Genomic DNA, 22,885 nt, shown 5'->3' on the forward strand with positions numbered 1-22,885 from the left:
TTTTTGCATGAGCTCAACTTAAACTGTACTGTTGACCTAAGATATAGGACTAAAATTGTAAATTAGGAGACTTAAACTAAGACTATGTTAAAGATTAGTGGCAAGCTGCTTTATAATGTTAAGTTGATTTGACTTGAAACAATCCCTTAATGAGCTGAAATGGGTGTCTTGAAGCAGGGATCACTAAAATGTGCAGACGAGGTGGCTCCAGGACCAGAGTCAGGTAACTGTTATGGGGCATTACAGAGTGCTTTAATTTTTTGGTAAAATGCCATCACGGACTGACTCACAAACTGAGAGTGACAGCATGTCCATACTGCAACATTTCTATAAATTCTGATTTCTTCAGTGTCAATAGCACAACTGGACTGGGGGCATCCAACCTCCAACTGGACTTTTCTCCCATGTTCACTGGGACTTATGGACACGCTCTCCTGCATTACCCTAGTCTTTGTCATCCCTACACCTTTTTCAGACCAGTGGTGACCGCTTCTGCACGTAATGTCCTCTACCGTGATACCCTCTGTGCCTTCAGCATCATCACTATTCACTATATGTGTCCCTGAGGAGATGCTGTCAGAGATGTCTACTGGCCTTCTGAGAGGGGACTTGTCAGAAGACCTTTGGTAAGAAGGACAGGCTCTGGCAACGGAGAATGGGCAGCACTTCTGTGCATTCCCTGAAGGGGGTTTTTGGTGGTCTAGGCTCTAAAGCCTTGGTGCAGTGGGAGGCAGTGTGTGGGCAGCTGTCAAAGGGTTTTATGAGCTGTCCATCACACCTGTCCTCAGCCCTTGCCCACCTCCATGTTGTGTGTCCTCTCACACAACACTACTACCGCTGGCTGAGGAGCTTCCGGGAGAATGGCCACCCACCCTGCAGCAATTTCTGCAATGAGACTACATACTGCTCTGTTATGACTTCCCCAGGCACTGTGGTGGAAGCTAAGGGCACAGAAGCTTCCTTAGAGGATCCAATCTCTTGTACAGCACTAATCATGACATCCACTGAGTGAGAGCTTTCGTCCCCACTCTCTTTTGTCCTTCCTCCTTCGTTGTCTTCCTCCTCTGGAGACTTAGAGCCCTAGGCACTGTGGGCAGGCATTGTGTTCAAGTGCTGATGAGTGCCTGTCAGTGCTCCTCTACCTCTCTGTACTTTTAGGCTCCATTAATGTGAAAATTAAGATTTCTTTCCTCTGGGGAGGAAAAATGCATGAGCAATAACCTCTGCATTGCTAGTCCTGCAAACAAGTCAGTGCACACTCTGCAAATGGTAAGGATAAATACTGTATCAAAGTTAAAAAGGCACATACAGATACACATTTATATCTGCAAGGACTTCAATATGTCAATTTAAGAGTAGTGTATGTTGACATATTCTTAAAGTGGTCTAAATGGAGCTTCCAGATGGAAGTTACATTCCTGTGTGGTTGGGACATTTTTCTACAGCTGAGGTCAGGCTTCAAGTGAAGAAAATGCAATTATGAATACAATTTTTTTTCACTTAATTCAAAGGCACGCCGAACTAATCACCTCACTAGAGTGGTCCAAGCCCACATTTTACCCAAAATTCTGCATATTTTAATGGTCGAAATGTTAAAAGAAATGGTTAATTGTAGTGAGACTTACAAGCTCGGATTTTCTTTACAGTAATGGTGATAGGAAGTCATGATGTCTACAATGCAAATGTAGTAAGTTTATTTTCTATCCAAAATAGCCCGCCTACATGTGTTCTGAGTTTTTGTAAGGAATGTTAATAATGGCAAAATGATGAAATTATATACATATAGGTTTTGTTCAGACAGACGCGATATATATATATCTATACAGTATTTCTTGTGATAAGTAGCTTTAGAGATGTTGAACGCTTCAGATGTCTGATTCTTATCACCACAATTCTAGAAGTTTCACTAGAACAGTGCATTTCACATCAAAACACTGAGTGACTTTGTTTGCATCTTAACCTTTTAATTATGCAGCAATTTTGGAAAAAGGGTGGAATTCCTCTGTAAGAAATTTTATACCTGACAGATTGGAATCCCCAAGCTATGCTTAACAAGTTGAAAAGCCTTTAAACATATATTTTATATAAGAGCTGTCTGAATAGATAACAACAGTAATCAGGTATTCTACTGATTATTGTTATCAGTTTGACAATAAAAAAATGGACTTAAAAAAATCCAAAATATTTTATTGTATTTTGGATTTTAGCAAACCTTTTGTAGATATAGTAAACCTTACAAAAGGTTTCATTAAAGGAAATATATTCATTTAAAACACTATGTCGCAATAAATGTACATAAATGGATGTTTCTATCAGCTCCACTTTTTACTGTAGGAAATACCAGTTGGAGAATTAAAGAATATGCGATGCAAACTGCCAACTAAACACTGAATAATTTAATTGAGCAATCACTTTGAGCTATCATTACAGCCCGGCAGCACTGTTTTAAAAATATAGTGAATAGAAGTCATCGTAAGTGAACTTCCTCCAGCACAAATGGTACTTTCACTTGCTCACTCATTCAAAAAAGACAGAACCTGTTGAACAAGTATTCAGAATAGTCTATTGTTCCCTTTGTTTCAGTTCCCCCAAAAATGTTCTCAAAGCCTGTGCTTGGCAGGTAAATTCACTGCAGACTGTCAGTAGGTCTCTTTAGTTGTAATGTGATGACTGTCTGAGATGCTGGTGTGTTCCAGTCCTGTCATACGAGATCTGATGAATGTTTGGTGAGTGTTTGGAGTACTTGGATCATTGTGTCGCCAATCACCTCTCACATCCACGCGGGTATACCTCCACAACAAGAGCAGACAATGCCATCCATCTCCACTGAGCATGACCACATTACACTATCATTACAGGATATGGGCTCTCTCCATGCCTGTCTGCGTCTATTCTATTATAGAATAATGACCATGAGAAAGCTCCCTCCATCAAAATGATCCCTGTCACTGACAAGGCTAAATGAGGACTCGCCTGTCAGTCAAATTAGCAACAACTTCATAAAAATGCAACCCCGGGTCTGTAAATGCTAAACAGTGTTTTCGTTCACAATGAAAATGAAGATTAATCACTCTGGACGGAGCGATTTTAATGATATACACTGAGATACGTACTACGCATCAAGTTCCTATGTGATTAGTGCTGGGAATAGCCACGACTAGACTTCTGCTGTAAGCTGGCAAATTGTGGGTTTTAACAGAGACGTGATGGAGGAGGGAAAATATGCACTAAGCTGACGAAGGCAGTGGTCACCAATTCTCTTCTTGGACATCTACCTTCCAGCAGAGTTTAATTTTAACCCTAATCAAATTTTCTTCAACAGACACAGATTAACTGGCTCCAGTGTACTAGTGTAGCATCTGTATGAAGGAACATTTCCACAGAGAGGGCCAGTGACCACCGGACTAAGAAACAGCTACGGTATAAACACGGCTGACTGCTTCTAATGCTCTCTAACTTGCCACAGCAACAAACCTTTGTCCACGTTAGAGTAATAAAATGGAATTCCATCTGGAAAAATACACAAGATATTGCATGAGCTCTCCAAAAGTCTTTAATGCAAATGCTCCACTCAGCGCCTTCTCGTTCGTGCTTCAAGGAAATGAGCAAACAGCCACTTAATTCAGTGGGAAAACAGAATATTTCAAATCCAATTTCAGTTAGGTGTATGAGTCCGCATGAGGTGGGAATACTTTAAGTCCTCATTTGAATTTCTCATCTAAGCTTCACTACCTTTGGCTAATAGCTTCCTGGTGCATGTGGCAGAAATGTGCAGGGTAACCAGTAGAAATGGAAACAAATGGCAAAACAAACACAGAGATAAAATAGTGTCAGAGCTAGGAAGACAGAGGGAGAGAGAAAGAGAGACAGAATGAAGCACTTACTTGTGAAAGTATAGCCTGAGTCGTCCAGTGGAACAAAAAACGAGATGAAAACACGAGAAACATGATGAGAAATGCAAAAACAGAAATAGAAAACATATGAGAACAGAAACAAGAGGTAAAGTGATGATTCCAACTGGCCATTTTAGGCTTACCTGACCTATACATGCTAAGCGCTCTTTCATACTTACAGTTTCTATGTTGGATAAGCTTTACAGCTTATTCCATTCACCCTAATGAACAGGACTTTTTACGTTTTCTATTTCGTATGCACATGAAAAATCACACTGGAAGGATATATCCAATTTAAGGTATAAACATCTCAATGATGGGCTAAGCAGACAATGGCTTCAGCTGCTTTAACACTGCTTGTCAGCTAACGTCTTAGCCTACACCATTATCTATTGTAGCACGGCTAAAGTTGTTGACAATATTTTCCTTTTTGTACATGCTTGGTATAATGTAGCTGCCCTCCTAATGGCAGATTTGGTTTCAGTTCCCTGTCCAAGCAAGCATATTACACTAAACCAGTAAGAGTGGTGCTGGGTAAGACTAGCGTTACGTCTGCATTATCAAATTGTGAATCTGTCACATGCCATAAATGTAACATTAAAAACATACAAAACGCAAGTACTCAAACGCAAATGACAACACTCAGCCAGTGCACTGAAAACACACAGGCTACCCACACTACCGTTCAAAGGAATCATTGTTTTCATTTAAACAGTTTAGGAACCCGGGCCAAAAAAAAATTCTGTTTCTATTCTGTTTCTGTTTCTGATTTTTTAAAACAAAAAACACAACTTTGGCAGCAACCTATTTAAAAAACACTTTTAGGCAAATGTTAATGCATATTATATTTAATGAACTGTAATATATAATATACATACACTATATACACATAGACTATATATACATATATATCGCTGCTGTCGGAACAAAACCTCAAATCTACATTTTTGTTTTTCAGTTTTTGACTTTATTTGAAAATGCCTGTGACCCGTTGTGTATAAATTTCACGATGAATGAACCAAAAGAAACGGCCCAAAATCACATGGAAAAAAACATTGTTCCAAGTAAATTATGTTTTTTCCTTCTCCATTTTGGAGATATGAGGTTTTGTTCTGACATAATGTACTATATTTTTAATTTTGAATAAACCATAAGAAAATGTAAATAATATGTACGTATATAAGTATGTAAATGTAAGAGATTCCCTTGCTGCAGTGCTCAGAATTGCATTGTGACATACTTTAGAACGCAACAACCCACAAAACTGTGCTCAAATAGCTTGAAGTATTTAGTTTGTGTACTTGCACAACTATGTTTCTGACATGACATTACAGCAAAAATCTACACTTAATCTATCCAAACAGATGCAAGCAAAATAAATCATCTGAAATTAATAATACATTCTAATTGGACTGGATTTATGCAAAGCTTGTAGTAACTATGAAAGAATGCAAAGCATGTACAGTTCAATTCACTTAGCTGTAAAAATAACTGAGAGCAGGTTTTTCTCAGTACTTTCTGATTCAAAGTCATAGAGCAACCCAAAATGGCACAGCTGAATGCCCCAATTAGCCAAAGAAAAAATGAGAGCAGGACAACAGGAGTGAAGGGAGGCTGCTACTGAAGCACAGGGTGGGCAAGCACAGATGGAAGCGTGAAATACCATACAGATCAAAGGCATTGTCAACCTGCCCATGACTAATGAGTGACTTAACTGTAATAACAAACTACAGTCCTGAAGTCATCATTCATCTGTGCAGCAGTCTAGCAAATGAAAAGAAAAGAACTAAAGCAGAACTCCTTCATTGTACATGTTTCTTTCAGAGGCCTTCCCTCTAGTTAGCAGGTTTTCAAAAGGCAAAACAGCTCAGAAATATGTTGCTTTCCTTTCTTTCTTCATTTTTTTAGTTATTTCATTACAAAGCACTTCAGAGATGGATCAACTGAATCGTATCAGTGGAGAAAGTCTTTTAATAAAAAAATACAGAGAGAGAGGCAATTATGTGCATTTTTACAAAGTCACTTAATTCCTACTAGTTTAAGAGGAAAGTGAATTATCAAAGAGCCACTGCTTCTCCTCCTGCGCTCTTTTCTAATCTGCTTCTAGGCAGTACCCAGTGAGAGAAGAGCCTTTGTTATTACATTCAGTAATTATCCTACGGGTTGAAAAAAGACCGCTCTGCCATACCCCCAATATTAAAGAACTTTCTACAATGTATGAGGAGTGATCCTCTAACAGAAAATCTGGGAAAAAAAACAAAAACAGAGGAGACAATGCACAACCTACTGTTTGGCAGCCAACAACCAGTTTAGTTATTAATTTAATGTCAGTTTGATATCAATTCACCTCAGCTGAACATGCTGCTGTAGCAGCTATTCACATTTCCAGTACAATAATAAGTAGGATATTGTTGTTTACTGGATATAAATTTTAACAGCTGAAGCTCTAAATAAAGTAATAACTGTAATAATTCTTTATAAATAAGTCTTATATAATTCTCGTTAATTCTCATTATAAATAAGTAGATCAATCTCAGCAGGAAGAAATATATCAAATCTGGATAAAGTAGGGCCATTTTAACATGGACAGTACTTAAAAGGACAGCACTCAGATCTCTGGACACATAAATTGTGTGCAAATATTTGTGCGCCCCTGGTCAAACAACATGTTTTGATGATTTTCTAAGCGAAAATAAGTTAACACATCCTCCACAGAGAACACACTTTGCACATTTTAATGCATATTTACTGTTTATTTGTTGGGTTTAACACAAAAATCATAAAATGTAACACGTGCATAGGTTATAGCATATTTTACAGCATTACCTTTTCTCAATATGTTAAACTTAGCAAATAAATAGAAATTATTTATTCTAATTACTACAATTTGCAGGAAGATGTATTTAAGTGTGCTCTCTGAAGAGGATGTGCTCAGTTATTTTCACTTGAAACAAAATTTCACCAGAGGTGTTCAAACCTTTGCAAACGACTGTGACTATGTACTGCTCTCACACACACACTGGCACCGGCAGGAACTGGAGGGAGAGACGCTACACACTCTGAGGACAGCAGGGAGCACTGGTGAGGTGTGAATCTAGAATCAGACATTAGCTAACTCCCAGCACACGTACACACTCAAACACACACACAAAGGCATAGGAGTGGCACTGCATCTGCTGCGGGTAAGATCCTGCAGGACAGGGATGCACTGAGTGGCCTGCTGCTGAAGGTGGGGGAAGGGGAGAGAGCACCACGGTTATGTGGTATAGATAGAGATAGAGAGTGAAAAGAGAGAGAGAGAGAGAGAGAGGAGAGAAAGGGAGAAAAAACACAGAATGGTACTTACTGACAGGCTGTGTTTTAAAAGTCTCTGGAGGACAGCTGTCTCCTTCACCCTTGCCGTTGATGGCGGACATCTTGACCTCGTATTTGGTCTCTGGCTTGAGCCCCACAATGGTGATGAGGTTGAGACCTGTGGGATGGCAAGTTTTAGAAACCTGATAATGCTGAAACTTCGAGACATATAATGGAAAGCACCTACTGAATACAGCTTTAACCCCTTAACCTCTAGATATTATTCAATCTTAGTTCTAATCTTAAACTCTTAGTCTTCAACCAAAGACATTACTTAGTAACTAATATGAAACTAATACGTAGATTATGGCCTATATAGTGAGGAACTGCAGTGTGAACACATGCAGGTCACTTACGGCATGTATCCACTGCAAACTGAAAAACAAGAGTCAAACAGGAACCAACAGAACTTACGTTTGCAGTTCTAGTTCTGTGTCACTCTAAGGCATGGCTAACAGCTACCTTGCTTGATAGTTAGCATAGCTTATTGGCTGATATCAAATGACATACTGCACAGTTCAGCTCATACACACGAAATGTGAACATTTACACAGAATCATGTGTAGAAAGCACATTTTTTCCTCTTATTATACATAATTTTCTCTGTCAAGTGTGAATATACAAGCAAAAGCATTCTTTTTGCGGAGGCTAGCATTAATGCAGATAACACTACCATTAGCTTCCTAACTAGCTTATTTCAACTGAGTGAACAATTTACAAAGTAATAATTCCAAAAATAGCAATCGACACATCAAAATATCATTCTAGTTTACATTCTGACACACTAATTAGTCATTCAAACTTTTACTGGAAAAAAAAAATTACTGGAAATTCAGTACATGGCCAATGGAAAAGCTTTCATAATACTTTGTCGCTGTTGGAACAAAATCTTGTATGTCCTAAAAAGTAACTTTAGAGGAGGAAGAAAATACATTTCTTAATTTTCAATGTAGGTTAAAGTAACCAGATTTTATCAATTTTGGAACATTTCTCTTGGTCTGTTTGTCATGAAATTATGACACAGTGTAAAGGCCAGCTGGCATATTTAAATGATGTAAATTACGAAAATATAGATACAAAGTTTTGTACCGACAGTGATGATATGTAGTAGTGAGATCTGATATACTGAACCGGTATTGGCACAGATATTGAACTTAAACAGATCGAATATTGGTCAGACATGATCCATTTTCCACGATCCATATTTGATACTGTTTCTTAGTTATGGTTGATGTAAAAATGCAACAATGCAATTGTATAAACCTTCTAGAACAATATTACTTAAATATTAGCAGAATCTTAAAAATAATGTTGGAGTATTCTCCATTATGTTAAGTTCGCCTCTACTGTCAACTTATGTACTTTAAGAGCGCCTCAACAAAGCACTGGCATCGGATTGGTACTAGGCTTTAAGTTCACCTTAAGTTCAGATTTCAGAATCGGTATCAGGAGAGAAAACGGTGGATTGGTGCATCCCTAGGATACTGTTACAAGAGCAAGGGAAGTCCCGCTGATGGGTCCTTAGAGTTTAAGTGATTAAAGAGTTAATTTTGCCAGACCAAGAAAATACATAACATTCTTCACGAAATTTATTTTGTTATGGTTTGCTTCTTAGGAGACAGATTTGTTGACTAACACGTAACAATAGAATAGAAAACGGCAGGCTAAATCATAGTTGGCGTTACTGGATTTCCACACTTCTCAGGCTGTGATGAATCTCCAATTGGCGCGTGGGTCTGCCCACAGCCACGTACTTCCACATTCCATCCAGCGCCACAGGGACTGACTGACGGAAAGCCTCTGTGCATGTGTGGGTATTTGACGCTGAAGAAATACATTTCTGTGCGTTTGAATGTGTGTGTATGAGCGCGTATGTGTCTGAAGCTTGTTCTGATGAATGTCCCACAGAGGCTTGGCTGACAGAGCGGGCTGTCAGCAGCGAGTGAGCTGACACACACCCCCCCCGAGAGAGGCAAGACAGCGCCCACAGACAAACAGAGCACATTTCAGCCTCTGACAACAGCTCTGAGCACTCTTACTTAGCATTCAAGTGAACCCTATCCCTTCCCCTCAATTGTGCGCTCTATTTTCGGTAGACTTTGCATTACATTTCACGCCTGCCAGAAATGGCTTCGGTGAAAGGGCGAGCCCTTTTTTTTATAACAAGCAGCAAAAAGGTTCAGTTTCCACTATTTGAAATAGCAAGAGGTTGTGGGCAGTGTTTATGGTAGGTCACGGTGACAATGAGTCATTAGGACCGTTACTCTTCTTTCCTATATTGGAGGTAAGTTTGTGCTCTTCATGGCGAGTTTAGGTCAAGGACAATAAGCACAGCCATTCAAACTAGGAACACAAAATTATTACATTCTAAATGGAGCACTTTAGTAGGCAAAAAAAGATTGAAAGTTTCTTTTATAATGGTCTATAGAAACCTTTGTTTTTTCCTTCCTGCCTGAATACGTGTTTGTTTTTGTGTGTCTAGATTCAGTTCAAATTTGTTCTGGTGCAATTTTCCTTTTCTCAGTAAAAGCTTCTTGACAGCTACACATCCTTTAGACCCACAGCACTGAGGTGTCTTCTTACAGTGGAAGGATGGACAGAAACACCTGTGGATTTTTCAGATCTGAAGCAAGAGTGGAGATGGATTTTCTCCTCTCTCTCAAAGATGAAAGCTTAAAGTACTGTTTATCTGATGGTGACCGTTTTGATGGTCTACCAGGTCTTGTACAGTTGTTAGGAGTCCCAAGAATTTTTTGAACTCCAGTTTTAGAAACTCCTGTTTTTTTCTATTTGTTTCCTTTGACTTTCTCATTCCCTACACAAGTGGATCATTTTATATCTAATCTCCTGAGAAACATCTCCCTTATCCATTTTAGTTGCACATAAGAAAGAAATCTGGAAGTGGGGCAGACAAGCACTGATAGATTATATTTTTTTGTCGAGGCTTCTTCTTTTCTACCATATATGTTACACTGTGTGTGTGTGTTGGGCCCTCACCATCCTCTACATCGTACTCCTTGCTAATCCAGTCTTGGCCCTCCATCCTCCACTCAGCCTTGTACTTGAGGATGGGCACACCTCCGCTAGAGTCCGGCTCATCAAACTCCACTTGTGCTGTGCTGGGGTACGGGGTCACCCGATCAATAGAGGGAGCCGACGGCACCTCTGCACAACACAAACACGCAGGACAACACTTCAGTAGGATTCCTGTTACACAGAATAGCACCTGCAGCACTGCTGACAGCTGCAAAACTATACAGCACATACACTAGGCATCTCTTTAACATCACTGCCATTCCTACATATGAAAAGCTGAGGTTTTTCTGTATTCCAAAGCAGTATGTCTGAAAAAAGTGTGGCCTTTTGTCACCAAGACAAACAAAAGTATAAAGTAAACTTGAGGAAGAGTAATTTGCTGACTCAACAAGCTGTGGTTTACTGTGTGAATCCTTAAGGACAATCACTTCCAGCAGTACAGAGCACTTTCTCAAATAAAACTTGCTTTTAGAGAAACTTTAGAGCAACTCTGCTGCATAATAAAAGAAGTCTGCTTTTTCCTCTCAAGTGCTGATTGTGCAAATAGGCATCGCTGATGAACGGAGGCTTAAAAGCCTCTGAAGATGAAGAAGGGCGTCACTCCTACACCGTCCATCGCACAGAGCCTAAATAATCATCTTTGAGCCACCCACACCAGCTCACTGCCCCACTTTATAGAGCACCAAAAATATCAGAGGCTGGCGGCATTTCGAACTGTCTGCTCTGCAGCCTGGAAATTATATCCCTGCTGCGTTTATTACCCCAGAGCCTCAACCCAAAAAACTACAAGTGCAGACTCTAATCCTGAGGCTACAACACCTCTGTTTGAGGATAATTTACCTTCCTCAATGCCGGGTGGTTGGAAATTAGCACTGGAAGGATTTAGAGCTGGTTTTTACGACATTAAGCCACTTATTGTAAAAAAAAAAATACTGTATGCAAACCTAATGAGAGGTTTTACTTCCAGCTTTACGTCATAACTGAATTTCCGACTGCTATGCGCGGGCTTGGAGACAGACAGCCTTCAGGCTCGGGAACACGCAATGCATATTTTATTTCTCTCATCATACATTTTAATCTCCCTCTGAGGATATAAACAGACCTGCTTGGATCAACAGGAACTCCTTGGACTCGGTGCCGATTACGTTGGTGGCCGTGCAGTTGTAGCTGCCAAAGTCACTCTGGGATTCTGGAGTGACCTGAAAAAGAGAAAAGAAAAAAAAAGAAAAGAAAAGAAAAGGAAAGAAAAGAAAAGAAAAGAAAAAAAAGAAAAAAGGGGGTGGAGTTGGCATTGTACTCATGTGAGTTCTGACTTAGCATGATACAGACATTTTGCTTTTCGGGTGGATGGCTTCTGGGAAGCTCATTGCCATGGCGATGGCATTGGCCTTTTATTCCTCACCGCTGGCAGTCATCTTGCTCGATAATTATTGAGTGACAGAGAGAGAGAGAGAGAGAGAGAGAGAGAGAGAGAGAGAGAAAGAGAGTGAGAGAGAGAGAGAGAGAGAGAGAGACAAAAAAGAGAGACAAAAAAGAGAGAGAGGGAGAGAAGGAGGGAGACAGAAAGAGGGAGAGAGATGGATGGAGGGACAGAAGGAGACTATGAGAAAGAAAATGAGAGAGAGACAAAGATAGAGAGGGAGAGAGAGGAAGAGAGCGAGAGAAAGACAGTGAGGGAAGAGACAAAAGGGAGGGGAGAGATAAAGAGAAAAAAAGAGCAACATAGAGCTTCATCAAGATTGAGAAGGGGCAAGGGAGGTAAAGAGAGAAAGAAGAAAGGCAATGAACGAAAAAGAGAGTGAGACAGAGGGATAAAGGCAGGGTAGAAAAAAGGTTGTGGAGAGCAAGGGAGCAGAGGGAAACGGAAGGAGAGATAAAATGAAGGAGAGAGAGAAAGAGAAAAATAGAGAAAGGGATAGAGACATGGGGTGGGATAAGTGCAGGGGAGAGAAGGAACAGAGGGCGAGAGCAAGAGGTGCAGAGGGAGAAGGAGGGGAGGAGAGAGAGAAAGTGAGAACGACAACGAGAGAGAGAGGAAGGGATAGAGGCAGAGAGAGAAGAAGGAGAGAGAGGGTGGGGCGAGAGAGCGTGTGAGGGATAGAGCAAAGGGGGACAGAGAGAGCCAGAGAGAGAAAGAGCAGTGGCACCAATAGCTTCAGTGGCCTGGGAAAGTGTGCCACCGGTAGTGGGACTCTGTCACAGAGAACATTGTGAGCTCCACCAAATGGCCTGAAAACCCGACAACATCCTGTTCGTTCACACACTCTCTCTCCAACCTGCCCCGCTGCATCACCATCAAACCTCGAGCATGCTTTCCAAATGGGCCCTCGGAAAGAATGGCAGGGCAAAAGTGCCATTTTTTTGCTTTTGTGCGCAACTGATTTACTTTAGGATCTGTGCTCTGCAAGAGGCCAATGACAACGCTTTTTATGCAACCCAAGTACAATGCGTCATTATTCAGAAAGCGGTTTAATTAGTGTAATTAATGTAATAGGTCGGCTATGAGGGGAAAACAAAACAATGAGAAAATCATGCAATTGAGGAAACAAAATTACATGTATTATTCAGCAGTATCATTAAGTTGATAGAGTGCACTACAATAAAAACCGGTTATTACACTCCAACTGCCTGAGCTCCTAGGCTAATAAAGGTTTTGACAGATGCATATGCCAGCTCTATTTTACATGGAAATGGACAACTCAGGGTTCTGCGAACTTACAGCAGAGCACTACCAATCACTGTGCATTTTGTAATGTCTAAACGTACATGAATTCAGCATTACCACTTGTCATCAAGTGCCTCAAGTGGTGACTGATGGACGGAAACAGATGAAAGCAGCTGATAATGGTTTATATTAATGTCCAGTTTGTCATGGCAGGATTTCTCTGTGTGTGGATGCAATGGTAAGCCAGCGGGTATACCTCTAGGTAGCTGACTGCAGGAGTGTTGTAGATTTTGATGTTGGTGGTGTTCACACCAGGCAGCTGCTGACCATCACGGAACCACAGCACGGAGGCACCAGGGTGAGCCAGAACCTCGCAGGAGATGTTAGCAGCGTTTCCCTCCCATGTGTACACCGTTACTGCACCCTGGATCTTTGGAGCATCTGTAATGAATGCCACTGAATTATGAATCGCTCAATAAATTTAGAAACATAACATATAGCCCAGGGACATGTACTGCCTATCAAAAGTTTGGGAACACGTACACTCTGAAGAAATAAAGATCCCAAAAAGTTCTTTGGATGGATGCGACAAAGGAACCACCATGGTTATTAAACCCCCTTTTAATATAGCCATGAAATGCAATTTCTACCTGTTCTGAAGAATGCACATCAGCATATTGTACACGTATTATTATTTCTTCAATAAAAGCAACAGAATATATTTAAATGAAAAAAAAATGTGTTTGATTTACAAATCCGGAAGCAAAATTTTATTTTACAGTGTTCATTAAAATATTTGATTAAGTTGATTTTCAATCTACTGGTGGAATGCCCTCTATGGGGTCTGCAGAAAGAGGCTCCATAACTATTTTTGTAAACAAGACACGAGTGTGAACAACCTTTTAAATAACAACTTTAAATAACTTAAACTGCATAATGTTAAAGTTCTATACCAATTACCTGTTTTTCAAAACTGAAGCCAAAAACCTTTTAAGAACCTTTACTTTCAAAAAATTCTAAACAAATAAGCTTGTTTTACTTGTCAATTAATAATAATATGGTGACACTTTATTTTGAATGATCTTTCAGATGAAACAAACACTCAACAGACTCTCAGTAACATGTCAAAAACATATGAGGGTTAGGATTAGGTTCTGGGTTGAGGTTAAGGTTAGGGTTAGGATTAGGGCCAGGGTTAGGGTTAGGTATTGGGAAAGGTTGGGTAGGGTTAGGTTTTGCATAATGAAAGTAACATATAATCAATACATCTACTTAATGTAAGTAATGTATTAACAGAACATCTATATGATATTTACTTTAGTGTATTCAGATGTTTCACTGCTGCTGCTTCACTGATATGTTGTCGATGTGTTACTGATACTCTGTTAAGAGTTTATTAATCATCTACAAAGGACCACTCCAAATAAAGTGTTACCAATAATATTCATATATCTAGAGACTTTGGCTACGCCCACTTTAACCCCTTAACATTCCAGGCTTATTACATACTAAAGCTTATTATTCTTTAACTACAGGAACTTCAATGCAAACTAATGGAGCTTTTCTTGGGTTACAGAAGTGTGCAGTAAAACCTGCTGGCAGGACCATGACTTGGTAAGGGTTTAAGTCCTTTAACCCACTTTACCATGCTCAGAAAGAGTAAAACATGCATAGCATAAATTAGAGATAAGAATTTGGAAACAACTATATAGATAAATATTAATAGTCATTGGCTAAATCATCCAGCAAATCACAACAAATAAATAATATATGAATTAATTTTTGAATAAGTGCACTTAAAAAATGTGAACCCAAGTAGTTAGAACAGGTGCACGTACACGCTGGTCATAGTATGTATGCAAATGTATCAGCATGCGAAATTGGATCACTATATTAAGGAATGTGAATCACTAGATAAAAGAATACTGACTTTATGGCTGGATGCTGGATAGTTCTGAAGCCAGTGTGCGCACACATTCAAAACAGAATTCATGTTCAAAAGGGCTTATTGATTTCTCATCAGAAAAATGATAAAAAAGCAACTGAACTGTTACTATTCATGTCTGCTTGCTCAGAAAGGTAATTTGTGACAAATGTAAAATATATGCTATTTCAGCTTTTTATATCATTGCATATCAAAATAATTCTGAGGAAGGCACTAAGAAAACATTTTATTAAAGTAGAAGAGTAGATTATTTTTGTTTGCATAGGCACTAAAGGGTTTTTTGAAAAATATCACTGAAATTATCAGTCTAAAAATCAAAGGAAAATCAAGATGCCCCCAAAACTTTGACAGCACTGCACATAAAAGGTATAAACACTTTGAAATTCCTGGAGCTATAGTTCTGACTCTTACTGCCTCTAACATCCGGGACTACTAATCGATAGCCTGTTGTCTCTTGTAATTTTCTTGGTTGCAGAGCTGAGCGTATGGGGCATGGGGGGCTCATAGGGGAGGGGTTTATAGGGGTTCTGCTGCCGCCCTGTTGCGCCCCCTGGGTAATTGAACTCTCCACTATTAGACTGATAGACACAGTAGACTCAGCAAATCTCCCATGGTGCAGCAGTGATAAGGCACATTCCTCGTCCAATCTTATCGCCATCTGTGAGCTCCTCTCAGGACCACAGGCTGCAACACCGGCGTGCAGATAGCGCAAGCACAAACCAAAATATCTCTCTTTAGGAGGAAAAAATAACCTTATCATCACTGTGGCAGCTAGAACAATCACACTCTCAAAGTGAAGGCTTTACGATATTGAGGACACTCACTGTACTATGATGTATGAACATACATGGTTAGCGCACATAGGCGGGGTATGGCAGGGTGAATGTTAGGGTTACATTACACATTTTGATACTCTATTTGATTCTGGGTCAAGATCCAACAAAACAGATCCCAAAACCCTCAACACCTAGAATTCATATGCATTCAGAAAACAGATGTTGATTTGTGCTGAGGTTTGGGTTGGGCCTGGAGTCCCTGGGGTGTGAGTGAGGGGTTAGTCTCAAGTCTTTAATTTTAGCTGAGTCTTGTTTTTACAAGCATGCACTGCACTTTACAAATGTAAAACCATAAAACAGGTTTTCAAGTTTCAGATTAATATAACGAGTGTTTCATTATGAAAAAACCTTCAGTCTGAAGGACTAAAGTGAAGCTACACATGCAGTAAATGCAGTGTGTAAAGAAAAAAAGCAAAACTCGAAATGGCTGGTTATAACATGTATTCTAGCTAGCTATCATAACAGCTAATCTAGCACAATTCTTTGTATGTTTTGAAGGAATATGATCAGTAAATTCCTTCAGCTAATTCATCTGTAACAGTTATTGTGCTATCTAGCATACCTGCTATCCAAACTATATGCTAGCCCACTATTTCAAGCTGTTTTGCCTCTTTCATTTAGTGAATGTAGTGTTTTGTTCTGACCATCAGACTGAACGTTTTTCAGTACTTCACTAGTGTCTGCAGATGACCGCTAAGTTACCCACGTAAGGTTGGAAACAGGGTTTTATTCATTTATCACGTTAAGGTTGGTAGTCAGTAATTTAATCTGTTTTGTTTCTGTTTTCTCCTCAAATTTCTCAAGTCTGAGTCTCAAGTCTGAGTCGGGAGTCATTTAAGGTCAAGTCCAAGCCGAGTCGCTGACTCTAGAATTAAAAAAAAATACCATTTGAGTCATTTGAGCACAGGATGCAGCTAGACGCTTAGTTCTGATCACTGACATCAGTTTCCACAAAGGACAGTACATGAGAGATGCTTGGAAGAGGCAGAGTCACGTATCAGTGATGCAGTTTTAAATTTCTGCATGCTGTTTGGAATGTTTTTCCTGATATTGTAACCATAGGTGAAGTAGCTGTACACTTGCCCTTGGTGCAGTAGCTGCGAGCCAGGCCTCGACCGCACAGCTGATCGGTGGCTGTGTGATGGTGTGAACTCATTTGAGTTCATCTGCTCCAGACAAAGCACCTTTCTCTTATCGCTAATTACCACAAAACACTACGCACTCAACCAAGAACCTGATTACAACCAAGTCGGAGTGCGGCGAACTGCGGTCGCACACAGTATTTATCAATCGTGCATTGTGATGCTATCTCGGAACTGGAGCAGATTACTAGTTTTTCAGGCAAGGGAAATTAATCCAATTAGTCTTTCATTACACATCAGGCTTTTTTTCTTTTCTTTTCTAATTCTGGGAACCTGTTTGGGAGTGCAAAATAAGATTGAAACAGATTTCGTTCTATCTTTCCTCTGAATCTTTCAGACGGTAATGGTGCCTACATGCATCGGCTGCAGAAAATGTAATTTGATGAATGGAAAAACGTTTGCTTTACCACTTCACAAATGAGTTTTTACTGGCATTGTGTCAGAATTGTTATGCACGGGCTCATGTCTGCAATGTGTGAGGGTGTTTTCCTCCCCATTCAACCCCTGTTTTTTACACTGAATTCTGATAACTACTGTGTGCTTAGAAACAGTAAAAAATGAATAGCCTAAAGTAGTGACAGGGATTTGGAAACAACTCTACAGACTCAGATTACTGGTCAGTGGCTTAATCATCCGACAAATCACAAAAAATAATAAAGCAATGCATTCAAAGACAAATGAAAGCATAGTTGATGACACACATTACAATATCTCTAATAAGCAGTTAAGGTCACTAAACAAATTTATCAGTTTCTTTGCTCCCTGAGCTTTAACATATCAAGCTCAAATCCACAAAGAAATCTTGGTGATAGTGATGGGTCAATTAATTATTTAAAGTGATATTTTACCCCAAAAAAGTAAAATTTACAGTTTACTTTCCCCTTATCCTAAAGGTAGTCTGCCAAGACATGTTTAGTGTCTGAAATTTGCTTCCTGCCTAATGGAAGCTTTTACCCCACCCATTAGCAGTGTGCCAAATACATGTCTAAATCATCTCACACTTGCCTGAAACTGTGTCCAGTTGATAAGTAATATGAAATAGACATGCTTATGTGGTTTCTGACACTGTATGACATACCATTATCTATACAACAGTATATAGCACTGCTAATGGCTAAAACAGTAGTAGAAACCTGCATTTTGCCTGTTTTTATGTCACTCAACAGTTTGTTATGATTTAGGCTTGCATTTGCACAGTGCTAATTGAACAGGTTTAAGCTGTTACTTGTTAGTGACATTAGTCTCATAGCTCAAGTGCAAAACTAAAAAAGCAAACTGCAGACACCAAATGTGTCTTGGAGTGATTACATTCGGAGTAAGGGGAAAAGGAGTTCATTTGATCATTTGCCAGACTGTTTCTTTATGATAAAAGGACAGAAACAGGTGTAAGTCTCTTACAGCGCACTTCCAGGTACATGCTCTGGATGTCCTGTCCGATGGAGTTGCGGGCGGTGCAGAGGTACTGGCCGGCATCGGTGAACTGCACATATTTCAGCGTGAGGGAGGACACACGTGCATCACTGCGGACCACCACGTTACCATCCAGACTCTGGAGAGCGAGGAGAGACAGTAAGGGGAGGAGAAAAAGAGAGGAGGATGTGTGAGTGACTATAAAATCAACTGAAATTTTGCCTTACCATACTGTTTCCTACACTAAAAAGTAATGCACGGAATTTACTTTTACTGAAACATATTCATAATTTCCAAATAGAATAAATGCCATCAACACCGTTTTATCAATAACACTGTACTACAGGACAGTGTTCATAAAGCCACATAACATCTACATAAGCTCGTTATGACAACTAACATAAAGCTACATGAACATAAAGGCTTCTAATAGGCACTGGCTGTGATAAAGACTGCTTTCAGCAAGTTTAATATCAAGATGACGTGTCATAAAACCTTTTTGGATAAAATGACATAGCACATTATAACAACTGAATTTGTTGCTTAGTAGAATGGGTCATACTGAAAAGCTCAGTGAATTTATTACATGTGGCACTGTTACAGGATGCCACTTTTCCACAATGCCACTTTTCCAAGTCAGTCTGTGGAATTTCTGCCCTGATAGATCTGCCCCAGTCATCTGTAAGTGCTATAATTGTGAAATAGAAGAGTCTAGGAGCAATAACAGTAGACCATGCAAAGTCAGAGCAGTGCTGCCAAGTGGTGAAGCATGTAGCGCGTGAAAATCACATAAGGACTGGCCGTCGGGTGATTCACGAAATGGGTTCCCATGACAGAGCATCTGCACACAAGCCTAAGATCACTATGTGCAATGCTAAGCATCGGCTGGAGTGGTGTAATGCACGCTACCAATGGACTCCAAAAGTGTCCTCTGGAGTAATGAATCATGCTTTACTATCTGGCAGTCTGATGGACAAATTTTCCCAAAAGATTTCCAAAAAAGTATGTGGAAAGCCTTCCCAGAAAAGTGGAGGCTATATAATGGGGGATCCATATTGATGCCCATGGTTTTGAAATGGGATGTCTTACAAGCTTGAATAAGAGTGAAGATCAAGTGTCCACATACTTTTGGCCATATGCTGTAGATGTTATGTCAGCTTGACACCAAAGTTGGAAAATGCAACACTGATGACAAATGACACCTACTGGGATAAGTGTTTATAAATGTTTATGTATGTCTATGTCGGTTGTCATGATGAACTTGGGTATGTGTCATGTTGCCGTATGAACACTGCTCTACAGTAAAGTTGCTCTTGGTCATTTTATTCAAGTGAAAATGATGTACATTTTTGAAGCAAGTTAAATTAAATGCATTACTTTAAGAGAAGATCAACGAACCCCCCTAAAAGATACATAGGAACAAATAAACAAACAAACAAGCAAATAAACACCTTCATCTGGCACAAAAAGAAAGTTGAATTTGTTAGGTAACAAGTGTTAGTAAATAGGTCTGAATCTGTACAGGAATGTGGAAGTGGGGCAGTATTTCAGTGTTCCTCTATGGAACTCTAGGGGGGTATTCTGTGAGGCAGTCAGACAGGAATCAATAATGAAGTGGACCACACAGTGGGAGCCACTTTAAGGCTTTTGCCTCGTGAAGCCTCTTTGAACTGCACAGCTGGGACGGTCCACTAACACGCTTCTACTACACACACACACAAACACACACAGCCTGCAGACGTTTGCCAATTTGTTCACTACATGGTGAGAACACACAAACACACATGTATACACAAACAACCTGCGTTACCTCCGCAGACAAATGGCCAGTTCTTGTCACTGAGACTATCCAAATGCCTATGACTACAGGGTGAGCTAAACAGGATTTCCTCCACTTTACTGTAAGGTAATGGAGATCCGCTGCAAATTTGCAATCTAAGCCAGTTCCAACTGTGTTGCCATGGAGAGGAGGCAGTGCTCTCCCTGCTGCAGACTAATTTCTGAGGAGGGAAGCAGTCGAGATGGAGGCTATAGGCGAGAGAGGAGGGCATGTTAGTGAGCAGCGAGGGCAAAAAGAGTGAATAAGTCACTCGCAGGCCTAGTGCCTCCCTCATGAACCTTACAAACTATATTTCAGTGAAGAGTGCCAGAGCATGTGTGGTAATTACTGTCAAACTAGCTTCTAGAACCAAGAAACCTCACATCTTCACTTTCAAATACATACTGACTGATCATTTCCAGCTTCTAAGCTAGCCTTCAGAAGTATGAAAACTCACATCTGCTCTCAAATACACACTAGCAGAACATTCCCTGCTTCTGAACTAGCTTAGATAAATATGAAAACGCACATCTCTGCTCTCAAATACATACTGACTAAACATTCTCTGCTTCTAAACTAGCTTAGAGAAGTATGAAAACGCACATCTAGATTCCAAAAACAAGAAAATGAATATATCCACTCTTAAATACATACTAGCTGAATGTTACCTGCTTCTAAACTAGCTTACAAAAGCAAGACAACTCACATTGTTTCTGTCCAATACAAACTGGCTGAAGGTTCCCTGATGAGAAGCACTACACAAAGAAGACGTCTCACAACATGTATGTCTTCATTTTCAGCAGACTGGAGAGGAAACTCACAAACAGATCAAATCATCCTATATACATGGAAATTAATTGACTGAGCACATCTGACTTGCGTAACGTGACCTAAGCTAATCAGACGACGCAGCCTCTTCCATGACATGTTTTAATAGATTTATTAGTCATGCCAGCTGACACCCTATTACTCAACTAATAAACATGAGTTGCTTCCCCGCGTCCGCGATGAAGCTATCGGCCACACTCATCATGTGCCTCTCCACTCTCCTGCGTCAAGATATTTGCAGTGAAAATGTGCTATTTAATATAAACAATCAGAAAATTAATTGAAGTAAGTTCAGGCAGATCTCATTTGAGACCTTCATGTGGTTAAGGTTTTTTTTATTGTTTTTCCCTGTGCTTCATTTCAGAAGGGACAACACATGCTTAGTTCACTAGACAATATTTAAACAGAATAAAATAACACCATGCACAGGGGGTGGCACACAGGAAATACACGACTATTTCAAGTGACTCAGATGCCTTGCTCCTTCAACCTACATTTTTACTCATTTCCAAGGTTCTAACAGTATTTTAATTATTCATTGTGTAAGTAAAGTGACATAACGGTGTGAATCATCAGAAGTATCCTTTCCTTTGATCACAGGCATAGCCTGGGCTTTGGCTGCACAAGCAGAAGTCAAAGATGGAATAAGACATTTCTGAAATTCACACAGGCACTTCATTTATAAAGTGCCTGTTCAATGGTCAGTGAGAAATTCGACTGCAGAAGCGGGATGGAGCGAACGCGGCTCGGAAATTCAATCAATCCCCAGACTTGATTTAAGGTGCCGTGGCTTAGTCACGATCGTGGGGGGGGGGCCATAAATTTCATCCGGTTTGTGCCTCACGTTCAGAAACTTGTTAGTATGCAGTGCTGTCGACCGAGCCCCCTCCCTTTGCATAGTAAAGGACAGTAAGCTGGATGTGGGGCGCCTATCTTATTACATTTCTGTGCTCAGTTCTGAGCTGCTGAGAACATCACATGTTGCAGAAGAGCTCTCAGTGTATACTGCCTGAGATGTTACTATGAGCAATCAGTTTAACCTTGAACAGAGGCAGAGATTCGCTTTGTGCCTCCGCTTACTTGACTGTTGTCAAATTTTGCAGAAAACTGGAGAGAAACAGACACAGAAAGAGAGCGAGCGAGCAATGGTGAAAATGAAAGCCAGAGATAGTGAGTGTCTCTGCGAAAAAAGGAGCTTACAGCAAGGCAGCGTAATGCAATCATGCTCCTGTGTGCATTCTATCTGCTCTAATAGAGAACGCAGAAAGGCTCATTTCAGCCCAGCCACTTTCTCATGAAAGAGCAGCCAGCCAGTGAGCTGCGGAAGGGAATGAAAACAGCGCTCATTCTCCAAGTCTTCACATGGCTGAAAAGGATCACTCTGCTAAGGACAAAAACTGCGATTTCATTTCTTTTTTCATGCTCAGATGCTACACTAAAATGGCAAATTCAGCTCAAGAAGGTACAGTGTGAGCATGATGTGTCTAACTGTGTTCCGCACTTCATTCCAAGGTTGACATCCATGTCACATTAACAGAGAACAGGAGCCCTCAAGCACAGGCTGTCATGGACACCAACATCCAGACACAGCTCGGAACATAAGGGCGAGATGACAAAACATACACCCAAGAGCGAAATTTTATAAAGGCCATACCAGCACATGCATGCATTTATATTAATAAATTATAGTCAAGGTTATACAGTACCAATTGAAAGTTTGGACATGTATCCTTTTCATATGCTTAAAAATATTTGGAACTAAAGGCTTAACCTTTATTTCAAAAACAAAACGTAAACAGTGTAGATGCTTATGTATACGTAGGAATTTGTTCAAGTATCCCAGGTGGCTCTGCATTAAGTTGTCTGAGAGAATGCCAAGAGTGTGCAAAGCTGCATCATGGCAAAGGGGTTTTGATTAATCTGAAATGTAAGATCTCTTTACTTTTTTTGTCACTGC

At 40.1% G+C, this 22,885-nt stretch overlaps 1 protein-coding gene across 4 annotated transcripts in view; it reads right to left on the reverse strand.

The window, feature by feature from the left end:
* Positions 1-22,885, reverse strand: part of ncam1a (neural cell adhesion molecule 1a) — a 235,708-nt gene that overhangs the window by 40,759 nt on the left and 172,064 nt on the right. For 3 of the 4 annotated variants that reach the window (XM_036588862.1, XM_036588861.1, XM_036588863.1), the window contains exons 9-13: positions 18,270-18,420; positions 13,205-13,389; positions 11,386-11,482; positions 10,245-10,412; positions 7,240-7,365 (exon numbers count right to left, since the gene is read on the reverse strand). In XM_036588862.1, coding sequence (XP_036444755.1) covers positions 7,240-7,365; positions 10,245-10,412; positions 11,386-11,482; positions 13,205-13,389; positions 18,270-18,420 — 727 coding nt within the window. Of the gene's footprint in view, positions 1-3,884; positions 3,900-7,239; positions 7,366-10,244; positions 10,413-11,385; positions 11,483-13,204; positions 13,390-18,269; positions 18,421-22,885 lie in introns of all 4 variants that reach the window. The other variant, XM_036588864.1, reaches the window with a different exon arrangement.

The sequence above is a fragment of the Colossoma macropomum genome, unplaced genomic scaffold (genome assembly GCF_904425465.1).
Source record: "Colossoma macropomum unplaced genomic scaffold, Colossoma_macropomum, whole genome shotgun sequence".
Lineage (NCBI taxonomy): Eukaryota > Metazoa > Chordata > Actinopteri > Characiformes > Serrasalmidae > Colossoma > Colossoma macropomum.